The sequence below is a fragment of the Grampus griseus genome (genome assembly GCF_964374135.1).
Source record: "Grampus griseus genome assembly, chromosome: 9".
NCBI classification, from domain to species: Eukaryota; Metazoa; Chordata; class Mammalia; order Artiodactyla; family Delphinidae; genus Grampus; species Grampus griseus.
The window spans coordinates 13,124,812-13,139,180 of record NC_139003.1 but is presented as its reverse complement, the minus strand read 5'-3'; the positions used below and the strand labels follow the sequence as shown (position 1 = coordinate 13,139,180).

Below are 14,369 nucleotides of genomic sequence, written 5' to 3'. Positions count from 1 at the left end.
CCCTTTTCCCCCATCTTTGTAAAAACCAAAACACCTCCAAGTATTTAAAACCTTTCCTCTGGGGAAGAACTGCCCACATGCAAACCCTCTGGCTATAGAAAACACAGAGATGTACCACCAAGCTCTCCCTTCATGGAAGGAATTGCTGCCCAGCTGTGAGTACAGTCAGCAGACAGCCTCCAAATGTCACCTCCTTCAAGGTCCACCTCAACTGCAGCCCACATCTAGTGACCAAACAAGGAGAGGTATAAAGGCCCAGCCATTCTGCTCAATGTGGGACTGACAGGCAATCTCTCACTCCAGAGCTCCACGCTGATAGGCAAAGGTTTTGTGAAGCCTGCGTCACAATACAACTTTGTTGTCTGCTCAATCCTGCACCGTGCCTCTTCCTCTCACAGGTATTGATTCCGAATAAACATCTTGCACTGCAAAAAATGTCTCAGTATCTGCTTTCAAAAAACCCAACCCCCAACAGCGGCCTAGTATAACATCTGACTACCAAGTCTTTCTGTAAACATTTTTTGTTTGACCTCTTCCCATCTTGAATCTACCCTACAAACACTTACCAACTCAATCATCCTCAAACACTGCTTTTATCATTTTTTATTTTAAATCTCCACTTTCATCCCACGGCATACAAAATAAAGTTAAAATTTTTTTCAGTCTGTCACTATTTTCCACAATCCAGTGCCATCAAATTTAGCCAAATTTTATTTTATACAATTCACCCAACTATACTCAGATTGTTCTGTTCCTTCAACAAAACTACCTTATGTATTTCCATCTCTAATTTTTTTCAAATTCTACTCCCACTGCCTATTACATCCGTTTTCCTTCCTTCTACCTGCCTAGGTTAAACACTAACTTCCATCAAGACCTTATTAGCCTATAATAACCTTCCATGTCTGAACTCCTCCTGCATTTATTGTTCTCCATCACCCACTCTGACACTTAATCACATAATGCCACGTGCATGCCCGCACACTCAGTTAAGAGTGTTCTTACCTTTTAGAAGTCTTCTTTTCCCTCCAAGAGAAATCTTAAGCACAATTCCAATACATTAACTTACGAAGTGTAACTACTTTGGCTGCAACAGAAACTGCCTCCCTAACCCCCCAAACCTTTCACTGAGCTCTTCCTTGCCACACTCCCCACCCCTGAGAAAGTCTTTGAGGTAACCTTACAGCACCCAGGTGTTCATTTCTAAAGAGGAAAACAAAACCAAAAACAACCTAGTTTTACAGGACTGAAGAACTTCGGGCTTCAAAATAATTCTGAAAACAAACTGGAAAGCTGTGGTTAAGAACAAAAGTCTAGAGAAGAAAACTGTCACATTCCAGGTGAGTGAGAACTATGTGGACTAAGAGCACTGAAAAAGAATGCAATCATTTAAGTAGGATTAAGTACTGTTGGTAAGAAGCAATGAGAGAATAAATATGAAACCCACACGAGCCTTGACTACTTATCTATTTTACTGAAGTATAGCTGATTTACAATGTATTAGTTTCGAGTATACAGCAAAGTGATTCAGCTATATGTGTATGTGTATACATACACATAATATATATATATTCTTTTCCAGATTCTTTTCCATTATAGGTTATTACAAGATACTGAATATAGCTCCCTGTGCTATACAGTAGGTCCTTGTTGTTTATCTATTTTATATACAGTAGTGTGTATCTGTTAATCCCAAACTCCTAATTTATCCCTCCCTCCCCCTCTCTTTTCCCCTTTGGTGACCATAAGTTTGTTTTCTATGTCTGTGACTCTGCTTCTGTTTTGTAAATAAGTAAGCCTTGACTTTTAAAAGGTCTAGAACTGTACTGATCAAGGTAGCCACTAGCTAAGTGTGACTAAATTTAAATTAATTTAAATCAAATAAAATTTAAAAGTCAGTTCCTCAGTCCTACTATACACATTTTAAGTATACAATAGCCACATGTGGACATACTGGACAGCAGGGAACATTTCCATCATGGCAGATATTTTGACTGAACAGTGCTGGTCTAAAGGGAGTAGACAGATACCAACAAAAAACCTATAATACAATGAAAGTAAAATGATATAGGTATACCTCAGGATGCTATAAAAGCACAAAGTAGAAGCACCTAACTGGGAAAGAGGTTAAGGAAGGCTTCCTACAATAAGTGAACTAAGTCTGAAAGGTTTGGGGGATGGGTATGGGGAAGGAATCTATATTTCAGGCAGCAGGAAAAGCATGAGCAAAGACAGGTCAAATTTGGAGAGTTTTTAAAAGAAAATAACAGGATAGCAATTGCTTCACTATACAGTATAAAAATTAGACTACAATGGTGGGGATGCTATTCTATATAGACAAAACAATAAATATTCAAAAAAATTTCAAGAAAGAAAGAATTATTTTTAAAAAGAAAATTAGCAACCAGACCTCTCCAAATTTAGCTTACATTCATAGCAGGATAATGGCAGATACTTCATGAAGAAGTAATAATTCATGTTCTATTTCCCAATGCTTCTATGTTTGAGAGTCAAAATGAGAATGACTCATATCAATTATTAAATTGCTTTGGCAAGTTACAATGAACTTTGACCTGAGGACAAGTTAGGAGGCCCACAATGCTGTCTGGACATCAGCAAGTAAAATATTAAGTAACATAACCTAATATTGCCTATCAATTTCACTATTTGTTCCTAGTCCATTCACTCTCACATGGTCCCTAACAACTTTTAACACCTTCATCTTCCTCCTTACAACACCATATCCCCAAGACTTACTCTTCACTGATAACCTTGAGTCTTACTTCACCGAAGAAAAAAATGAAGCAACTGGAAGAGAACATGTACAGATTCGCAGCATTACATCTATCTACCTATCAGCATCACTATTCCACATATTCTGCCTTACCACTTATTATCAAAGGTAAAGTGTCTATGCTCCTACTGAGAGCCAACCCTTCCACTTGTACACCAAATCCCTCTCTTTTGCCTCTTCAGACATTGCTCCAGCAATTCTTCTCTCTCTCCTGAAATCACATTTTTACTCCCTAATGGTTCATTCTTACAATACAGGCCCTTATTTATTTCATCAAAAAAAAATTCCTTGACCCCATCTCCTTCACTACCTATGGCCCCATTTCTCTTTTCCCTTTACAGGAAAAGTCTTCACTATCTTCATTTCCCCTCCTCTTCTCTTAGTATCACTCAATCAGAATATCTCTCTCAGCATCTCCTTGTGTAAATCATCAATACCACCAATACCTCAACTAGAGTGATAAATTCTTAGTCTTTATCTTACTTAACGTAGCATCAGGAGGAGAAGGATCAAGAGTTGCCAGTGAAAAGCAAGCAGCATATGAATGGCTATGACATAGAACAGTTATGACTTTATGACTAAACTTTTCTCTCAAATAGCCATCCATGATAACCAATAACCAAAAGTTTGATTCATAAATTCATGTAGAAACTTAAATTACATGCCAAACTCAGTAGTAGAAAATCATCTGCAATAGAGTTACCAGAAGTTACACTGAACTAAATTCTTATGTATAATGAGACTTAAGATTGTGTAATTTATTATTAACATGAGAAGACATGTGCAGGAAGAATATATGGGTAGAATATTTCAAATCTTAGAAGAAAGCATGTAAAAACTAAGATGCAATAAACATTTTCAGTGGCTGTAAAACAGGAATGTAAGGACTATACTGAATCACAATGTCTTTCCTATCTGAAGGTCTCTGACACTATACCCATGGAAATATAGTAATATAATGTGTAAAAAATGAATTCTGAGTTATTTAGGAATAATTCACAATAGTTCTTTAACTTTTTATAGTAAAAAAAGTTACAAAGGCAATAATTGTTTGGGATTCATAGAAAAGGTAGGATTTTTTAAACATAATAAATGGGAATTAAATTACCTTCATACAACATTACCAGAAATTATGCTAATAAGAACACTTTAAAAATAAAACTCTCAAATTAGTAACTGTTGTGGGCTTTTCCCTCTATGCTACAGACAGATTTCTAAGTACAGAGTATAAACTTTAAAACAGACGAAATGGGATTAGATCCAAGGTGACAAAACAAAATGAACAAACAAAAAACAGGGGTTCTAATAACTATTTACAATGTTACTGCTGGGCCTAGTAATCCTCTTTAATAGAGCACATCTATAAACTCAAACAGAAATTTACTTTGCAGGCTTCCCTGGTGGCGCAGTGGTTAAGAATCTGCCTGCCAATGCAGAGGACACAGGTTCGAGCCCTGGTCTGGGAAGATGCTACATTCAGCGGAGCAACTAAGCCCATGCGCCCCAACTAGGAGCCTGCGCTCTAGAGCCCGCAAGCCACAACTACTGAAGCCCGCGTGCCTAGAGCCCGTGCTCCACAATAAAAGAAGAAGCCACCTCAATGAGAAGCCCATGCACCGCAACGAAGTGTAGCCCCTGCTCGCTGCAACTAGAGAAAGCCTGCGCGCAGCAACCAAGACCCAGTGCTGCCAAAAATAAACTAATTAATTAAAAAAAAAAAAAAAGAAATTTACTTTGCAAAATAAGTTCTGTAATGTAGCAAATACAGTTTAAAAATCCTAGGTCAATGGAGGAACAACCCCAAGCAGTATTTTAAACTGTTTCAAAATACCTATTTAAGGGAAGTGACTAATTCAAAGCATCCTAAAATTTTATTTAATTTAAGCTGTTCTGGAAATAAAAAGTCAAATTTTTCTGGTGTTATTAACTTAAAGGTTATATATTTAGTGAAAGAAAAAACGTAAAACAAGAGTAGAGTATTTCTTAATTTAAACACAAGGCATCTTTTACAATAAGGAGATGCATACTTTTTTTTAAACACACTAATTTTGGAACAACAGTTGAAAATAGTCTCCAAAATGTTATGGTTCTCTCTCCCTGTAAGTGCCATTTCCAAATTTGCAAGGTAGCCAAATACAATTAGACTACTACTACTTACAACATGAACGAAAGCCTGAACAGTGTCTACCTTCCCAATTGTCACATGACCCTGTACTTGTCAGATATTCAAGACTTACGCTCATTTTTAAGACTTAAGTCTTCCTTCCTTCATAATGAAACTTAAAAAACAAAAAAATCAGGAAACATGTTCATAATTATTAAGCAAAAATCATAACTAGAAATATCATTTTATATGGTAGGGAAGCCCTCCAGGCTAAGCAGTGAAAAGCTACTACCATTGTAATTTAAAACAAGGTAAAGGGTCCTATGGGTCCAAATGAAAAAGGCAGAAATATGACCAACAACCATCATATGCTTATCCTTAGTAACAACAATTTAATGATGCCTCTAAGTGTAATAAAGGTGCTAATTCTGGAACATCACAGAACATGACATAGGTTTCAAATGGAAAAACTCACGCTGAAGATGGAAAATGACACAGCTAGTATTATAAACTAGTATCCCCCACCACCTGATTGACATTTTCCATGACTTTTTTGGTGAATAAACATCTTGGCGTATTCACTTTCACCTAAATGTATCTTGATTACAGTTAACATTTTTGAAATACGGTGGGAAAAAAAGACATTGACTTTTTGGTGCCACCTATTAGGATATCGCCTTCATTTCTTACAAAAAAATTAATTTTGGATGAAATATGTTTCTTTACCTGTCACTTTTCACAATCTCTCCACCAAATGATTCAAGATAGGGGTGTGTTAACTATATACCACAGTGAGTCTTAAGCTTTTTTTGAGTAGAAGACACCTTTAAGAACTGGAAGCAAATTATGTACCCTGTCCTTTCAAAAGACAATAGCACAAAAAATTTTAAAAATCAAATTTTCAAGTTCTAAAAATCCTATGAACTTGATCTACCTAATTTTAAGACTGAACTATAGGGACTTCCCTGGTGGCACAAGGGATAAGACTCCGAGCTCCCAATGCAGGGGTCCCGGGTTCAATCCCTGGTCAGGGAACTAGATCCCACATGCATGCTGCAACTAAGAGTTCGCATGCCACCACTAAGGACCCCACGTGCCGCAACTAAGGAGCCAGTGAGCCGCAACTAAGATGCAGAGCAACCAAATAAATAAATATTAAAAAAAAAAAAAGACTGAACTGTAAAGCAATCAAGACATTGTGGTACCAAAGACATACATGTCAATAAAACAGTATAAAACTCACAAACATAATCAAATGATTTCAATAAAAGTGCCAAGGTAATTCAACAGAAAAAGGTTAGTCTCTTCAAAAAAGGTGAAACTGGACATCCATATGAAAAGGAATGAACAAACCTTAACCCTTACCTCACAATACATATAAAAAATAACTCCAAATGGATGATAGACCTAAATGTAAAAGCTAAAACTGTAAAACTTCTAGAAGACAACATGGGAGAAAATTTTATGACCTTAAGTTAGGCAAAGTTATACTGGGTAGGACACAAAAAGCATGAACTCTAAAAGAAAAAATTGATAAATTGGATTTCATCAAAAATAAAACTTCTACTCTTTAAAGGACACTTAGGAAAATGAAAAGACAAGCCATAGACTGGGAGGCATGTGCAAAACACATATCTGATACAAAGAACTTGTATCTAGAATATGTATATAGTACTCTTACAACTCCATAGTAAGAAGGTAAATACAGAATAAAAAGATGTGAATGGGTACTGCACCAAAGAAAATACATGGGTAGTAAATAAGCATATATATAGATGTCCAACATCATTAGTCATTAGGAAAATACAAATTAAAACCACAATACTGCATACATACTAGAATGGCTAAAACTAACAAGACTGACATGACAAGGGTAGAGTTTGGAACTCTCATTCATTGTGGGTGGCAACGCAAAATGGTTTCTATTGCTTTAGAAAAGTTTAGCACTTTCTTATAAAGTTAAATATCAATATATACTTACCATACGACCCATTAGTCCAAGCTCTAGGTCCTTACTCAAGAGAAATAAAAATGAGTGTCTACACAAAACCCGAACCCAAACATTTATAGCAACCTTAATAACTGTTGAAAACTAGAAAGAACCCTACTACTCATCAACTGGTAAATGTAGAAATAAGTCATGCTACATCCACACGATACTACTAAGCAATAAACTAATTACTGATACAAGCAACAACATGGGTGAATCTCAAAAATATCAAACTAAATGAAAGAAGCCAAATACATAAGACCACATCCTGTATGTTTTCATGTATATGACTTTCTAGGAAAGGCAAAGCCAGAGATCAGACCAGTGTTTGCCAGGGGCTGGAGGTGGGGTGGGGAGGAAAATGAATGCAAAGAGGAACTGGGGAACTTTTCCATCAAAAGTTCTATCTCTTGACTGTGGCAGTAGTTACATGAGTATATACATTTGTCAAAACTCAACAAACTGTGTGTTTAAAATGGTACATTATAGTATGTGTAAATTATATCCCAATAAACCCGATTTTTAAAAAGCAGTTATGAACTTTCTATAGAACTCTAACCCACACCTTAATTTCAGAACCTCAAATATGATATACTTAGTCTCCCCTAGACCAGGAGTCTGAAAACTTTGGCCCATGAACTAAATCTGGCCCACCACCTGTTTTTTGTACAGCTCACAAACTAAGAATGGTTTTTACATCTTTAAATGAAAAAAAAAAAGAATATTTCATGACACATTCAAATTTCAGTGTCCATAAATAAGTTTTATTGGAACACAGTCACACTTATTCATTTACATATTGTCTATCAGCTGCTTTTACACTGCAATACCATTTTTCAGTCTGTTCAGTCCTTGTGACAGAGACAGAGCAGTTAGACCCACAATAACTAAAATATTTACCACTTGACCATTTACGCAAGTCCGCTGACCACTGCCTTAAACACAAGTTGTTGAAATTTTCTACACAGATTATTACACTTAGGAAGATTCATGTCAGCACAGATCTCCCTTCCATACACAGTAGCTCTAACATTTTTACAGCCATTAAGCCTTTTTTTTTTTCAAGGAAACCAACAAGTAATGCAGATAAATGAAGAACTTCAATAGTTAAGGTGTAGTGGGACTAAATAGAGCCTTGAGGTAACATCTGAAGAAAGTCCTTGATAGCCTCAAAACAGTGTTTTTCCAACTGTGTGCTGCAACTAGGTGGTTGTCAATTTAATAAATTGATTTTATGAGCAGCTTTTAAAAAAAGAGAACTGAATGGTATAGAAAAATCAGAGTGCACCATATCTAATAGGGTTTCATTCACTATTTAAAAAAAATTTTTTTAACTAAGGTATAGTTGATTTACAATATTATATTAGTTTCAGGTGTACAACATAGTGATGGAAAAATTTTACAGATTATACTCCATTTAAAGTTACTATAGGGCTTCCCTGGTGGCGCAGTGGTTAAGAATCCGCCTGCCTATGCAGGGCACACGGGTTGAGCCCTGGTCCGGGAAGATCCCACATGCCGCGGAGCAACTAAGCCCGTGCTCCACAACTACTGAGCCTGTGCTGCAGAGCCCACAAGACACAACTACTGAAACCCGTGTGCCTAGAGCCCATGCTCTGCAACAAGAGAAGCCACCACAATGAGAAGCCCGCACACTGCAACGAAGAGTAGCCCCCGCTCACCGCACCTAGAGAGACCCCGCGTGCAGCAATGAAGACCCAACACAGCCACAAATAAAAAAATTAAAAATAAATAAATAAAGTTACTATAAAATATTGGCTATATTCTCTGTTTTGTACACATTAACTCTTTCACTAACTGAGTATGTACGTGCCAGATGAGGATTAAAAAAATGTACAAAACAGACAAAAACTGCTTCATGTATATAGGTATTAGAGCAACTCAAAATCTGTATTTCTTACAGTGCTAATGTTGTTTTTTAAAAACGGTGCTAGAGCTCTATAGTAATTGGAAAACCACCGCCCTACAGTACATTTGTTCCCAAAGTGCTGTCAATAACTGCAGCTACATTACAAGAATGAAAATGATGTTTCATTTGATGTTACAGAGCTTCCAGAAGATATAAAGTTAATTGAGTTCAGAGCAATTTTTATATTCTTTATCAAGGGCATTCCCAGGATGCAGAAAGAAATGTAATGTTATTGAGCATCACTTTCCCTCTATAAGCATAGTCCTGATATGGGAAGGAACAAGAATAACAGTTTTTTAAGACCAAGAGAAAACATGGAAACCAAAATAATCTCAGAGGGTAGAGGGGAAAAAAAAATAACTGCTTACTGTTAGGGTGGAGGCTGTATTAAAGAGTTTCTTCTGACTACCCTGCTAATTATACATAACAGTAAATTGGGTTGGTAGACAAAAGAAAGCTGAAAAATAAAAACTACCTCCCAGAACATGTCAACGTCTCCACCAAATATTAAAGGAAGAAATGGAAGAAATGAAGCTAAATTTTTGGTTCTTATATTAAGTATCTACAACACTATGACTATGAAAGCACTGCTTATGAAACAGAAAAGCTCCTAAACAGGCTCTTCTATTTTGAATTCAGAAGTTGTTTAACTATTGCTGATCCTGACTTTACAGAATAACCAATGTAGATCAACTGGACAAAGAGAATGAGTAAAGGACTTAAAACAATTCAACTTTTGAGGAAGACAAAGTCCAGTAAGAGCCACTGACTATAAAGGTTTATTTCAAAGATAATTTGAGGCAGAAATATAGGAAGCACAGGAACATACTGAATTTCATAAAAGAGGATTATGACACAAAATGTCCACTAAGTATTCAGCTAAATTAATATCAAGATGTCAAATTAAAAAAACACACTTTTGCATTTCTAAAGGAGAAAAACAGCTTTATGGTTGGAGAAACACGAAGAACACTTAAGAGCTGTCTCATTCTTTAACAAGGTAAGCATCAAGTCTTAGAAAATGCTAACAAAGCAATGTAGCCTGCTCCCTCCCTTTCTTCCCTACCACTCACAGAACATAGGTTTCCAGTTGTTAAGACCTGATCAGCTTCCTAAACAGGAAAGCCAGAGACAGGGAATCAAGATAAATCAGACTTCTCTAACCTGTTACCTTAATATAATTTTTCTGGCCTATTATCTAAATACAATTAAATCAAGTTTGCTTTCAGGTTCTACTACATTCAAGGATTCAAGTACTCAGTTCCAACGTTCCTTTCTTAATCCGTTTACTGACAATCAATTCCTTTAATAGTCAGCATATATAAGTGACTGGTATCAGAAAAAATTTCTAAATAAAGGAAGAGGTGAGCAGATGCCTAAAGAAGGGAGTTTATTAAATGATAAGAGAGGGCTTCCCTGGTGACACAGTGGTTAAGAGTCTGCCTGCCAATGCAGGGGACGCGGGTTCGTGCCCCGGTCCGGGAGGATCCCGCATGCGGTGGAGCGGCTGGGCCCGTGAGCCATGGCCGCTGAGCCTGCGCATCCGGAGCCTGTGCTCTGCAACGGGAGAGGCCACAACAGTGAGAGGCCCGCGTACCGAAAAAAAAAAAAAAAAATTACAAAACCACATACATTAGACAAGCATGAAAAAGGAGTATATGGATACACACTAAAATGTTTATAGTAATTCTATCTTAGTGGCAAGATTACAGTTTCTAAAACTTTTTGTACTTACATTTTTCTAATTTTTCAATAATAAATGTGCTTTTACTCTGAGAAACTTTTTAAAACCTGTATTTTACTGTCAAGTAAGGTAATTCTTTTTTTTTTTTTTTTTTTTTTAACGGTACGCGGGCCTCCCACTGCTGGGGCCTCTCCCGTTGCGGAGCACAGGCTCCGGACGCGCAGGCTCAGCGGCCATGGCTCAGGGGCCCAGCCGCTCCACGGCATGTGGGATCTTCCCGGACCGGGGCACGAACCCATGTCCCCTGCATCGGCAGGCGGGCTCTCAACCACTGTGCCACCAGGGAAGCCCAAGGTAATTCTTTAGACACATTTTTTTCATTTCTTTCCATGCACTTGACAATTATATCTCTTTAAGTGCATAGAAGACAGTTCAATTAAAAGACCACAGTACATTTCAGTTTCCAGTGGATAAACAAATACCAACTTCAAACTTAAAAATTATTTCTTGGAGTACTTTATTCTGCCATCCATAACACTGATATCTATATTAGAAAGAGATTCATTTTTAACCCTTTATCCCCCCAAATACATTTATTATAAGTTCCTGTAAGAAAATATGGAGGAAAAACTACTATTCATCATTAACCATTAAAACCTGGGTGGAGGAGGCAGTGGGAAACACTACTAAGTAATTAAAATTAGTTGAGTATCCTTATGGTTTCAAGAGATACTAATATGCTTTCCAGTTACTGCCAATTTAAACTTGAGGTTTAAATTCATCTAGCCTAGAGGTTCTCAAGTACTGATACATAACTGCCCAGGAAGTGTGCCAAATAACAGAAATTCATGGCCCTAGCTCTCACCTACCGAATCAGAATCTTCAGAGAGTAGAGCTCAAATAATCTGGCCGTTTCAAATAAGATAGCGGACACTGTACTTAACAAAAGCCTTCTCTATATCATTACAAACTGTTCTAATAACTCTCAAACAAAGTTCTCAACGAAAACAATGTTATAATCAGAGAAATATGATTTCATAACCCATGTCCATTAATTTACCCATTCTTCTAGATACAATTCAATAAAACCACACTTGCACTACAGAGTAAAGCAAGCCTAGAGGCACCTGTGCAGAGTAAGACAAAGGCATATCCGATTCATGGAAAAAATAGACAGCAGATGTGACCCCTAGTATTTATCCATTAAAAACAATGTATCCTAAAAATAAATTTCCATGTCAACGGAACAAAGCTGTTTATAAATAAGAAGGAATGTGGAGGTGTGGGGAAGACAAGAGGAAGCTTCAGCAAGTAAGTACCAAAAGCCAGGAAACAAGGCAGAATGAATGGCAACTGGGGACAAGGAAAACAGAATAAACTAGGAAATGGAAGAAGGAAAGAGTGCTACTTAAAATCCAAGAAGTTGGGGGAAATGAACAGATATTAGAGGAAACTGATCTGAGCAGAAATGCAAACAGAAAAGTAAGCGGAAAGTGGTATAAAAGATATATATATTCATAAAAGATATATATATGTATGTATACATGAGAAATTTAGATGAGATCAAATGATGGTACAGAACACATCTTGGGCATAGATGGAAGTGGTATAAGAGAATGAAAAACAAATATTATTGTGAACAAACTGATACTGAATAGAGCAACCATATCTAATGAATTTCCAAAGTAAAGTTGATGAAGCAGGAAAAAGAGAAGTGCATTGACTGAAGAACGAGACGTTATGAGAATTGGGAAACAAAATGTAAGTACTGTAGTAGAAAGGAATGAACTTTGAGCAAAGCCAACGGAGCAAGTCACATTATCTAATCAATAATTGTAAAGCACAGTTATTATACCATATATTATCTCATTATTTGTAAAGTACAATGAAGTGTATTATTTTATGTAATACAATACCAAACACTAAATGTAATAAATTTTACGTAACAAAAACCAAAGTCATTTGACAAGGTGATAAGAGGCTAAATAATGGCTGAGAGAAGCAAGGACTGAAGACGAAAAAGTAAAAGAAAAATATTGGGACAAAAAGGAAGACAACGGAAAGAAATCAATCACACCTATTTTTTTTTAAAAAAAGGGTAGAAATAAACAAGGAGGTGTGGATGCACAATAGAAGTACAAGTGAAACCTGACGGGATCTTGACAGCTTCACGATTCAGAAAGTAAGTAGCTCCAAAGCGTTCAGAAGGATTTGTGACGATAACAACGTTAGCGAGCGGTGAAATGAAGTAGAAGGCCTCAACAGGACTAAGATAAGAGAAATGCAAAAATGGTCTTAAGTAGAAGCTGAGGTTAGAAGGCAGGCAGGTCCGACCACTGGCAAAGGAGCGGGGCGGCAGATGGAACTGGGATGGGGGTTACCGGTCAGCGACAGAACACTGACAAACATTAGGAATCGGGGGCCTGAGACCGGGATGGGAGAAAGAACGGAAACAGTGGCGTTTAGGGTTAAAAAAGTAAAGACCATCCGCTGGTTAAAACAGGTGAAGAGCAATCTCCCCTAACAAGTAGAGAAGTGTAAGGGAGGGCAGCGGCCTGAAAAGAGGCAGAGTCAGGGAGAGTAGAGAGGGAATGATCGCCCCATCATCACCGTGACCGTGTAATAATTACATACAACGCTAACTCGGGCTGGGGTCCCGGCCCCGGCTACTGACCGACATCTTCCACCCAGATGCCGCCGCCAGCCTCCCCCGCCCCCCACTCAAAATAAAGAAAACATCCAGCAGACGCGAGGCTGGCTACCTTCAGCCAGCCGTGACCTTCTCGGACCAACCCTGAGTCTCGCCCCCTATTGATAGCCTCCTGCTCCACCACCGCTGCCCGAATCCCTCAAGCCCCAAGTGCGGGCCAGGGAAAACCCCCTGGGCCATTGTGTGTGTTTACGTAGCGAGGAGCTGCATGACGGAGAGGCACAGAAGGGGAATGCCCGTCTCCCAGCCCGCAGCGCCCAGAAGGGAAGGTGGCTGAGGGCACCAGAGCCCCCACCGCCACCTCTCTCCCCAAAATAAACACCAGCCAGCCGAGCCCCGAGACGGGAGGGGTGCAGGGCGCGCCGGCACTCACCTCCTCGGGAATGGCCGGGTCCGCAGCCGAAGAGGCCGCGGCGCCGGCCTCGGGCTCCATGTCCCCGTTGAACAGAGCCTGGCCCTGCTCCGCGCCGCCGCCGCCGCTCAGCGCCGCCATCTTATAACCGAGAGCCTGGCCCGAGCGACCGCTGCTGGGCGGGGAGGGGGAAGGGAGGAGGAGGGCGGGGGGAGGCGGAGGCGGAGGGCGGGGGGCGGCGGGGAGGGACGGCCCGGGCGGCGCCTGCGGCGGGAGGGCGCCTGGGCCACCTCGGGAACCGGCCTGCTGCCCCCGGCGCGGCTGAGCCTGAGGGGATTGGGGGAAGGACGCTAAGCGGGGGGCGGGGGCAGGGGGCGGAGACGACTGGAAGTCGCCGCGGCAACGGCGTCACCCGCGTGTCACGGTCGTGACGTCACCTGAGGTGCGTGACGTGATCCTCGCAGCGCCCTGGCGCCGTCGTCAGGGGAGGGTATCTTGCCCTTCTGCTCACCTCCCAGCTCACACGTTTCCTCCGCTCGGCCGTTTCCATGGCTCCGATTAATTCTCTTCTCCGTCCTAAGCCTGTTCTGTAATGTAGGATTTACTAGAAAAGGAGGATGGTGTTCGAGAAGAGGTTGAAATCCTAGAGGGAGAAAGACGGGAAGCCCATACTACTTGTGTTATTTCCATTATAACGAACGTCTCCGTGTCATAAAAATAAGACTTGAAACCCCGAGGTAGCAATAGTCAAGCAGAATTTGATAGAAATAGATTTAGGTAAAGACAAGTTACGAGAATGATGCTT

The 14,369-nt window shown here is 39.4% G+C and overlaps 1 protein-coding gene across 3 annotated transcripts in view; it reads right to left on the bottom strand.

Annotated features, from left to right (window-relative positions):
* Positions 1 to 13,705, bottom strand: part of BRAF (B-Raf proto-oncogene, serine/threonine kinase) — a gene marked incomplete at its 5' end in the record, with an annotated part of 156,164 nt that extends 142,459 nt beyond the window's left edge. For all 3 annotated transcript variants that reach the window (XM_082661771.1, XM_082661770.1, XM_082661769.1), the window contains one exon: positions 13,586 to 13,705. In XM_082661771.1, coding sequence (XP_082517897.1) covers positions 13,586 to 13,705 — 120 coding nt within the window. The remainder of the gene's footprint in view (positions 1 to 13,585) is intronic.
* Between the last annotated feature and the right edge of the window lie 664 nt (positions 13,706 to 14,369).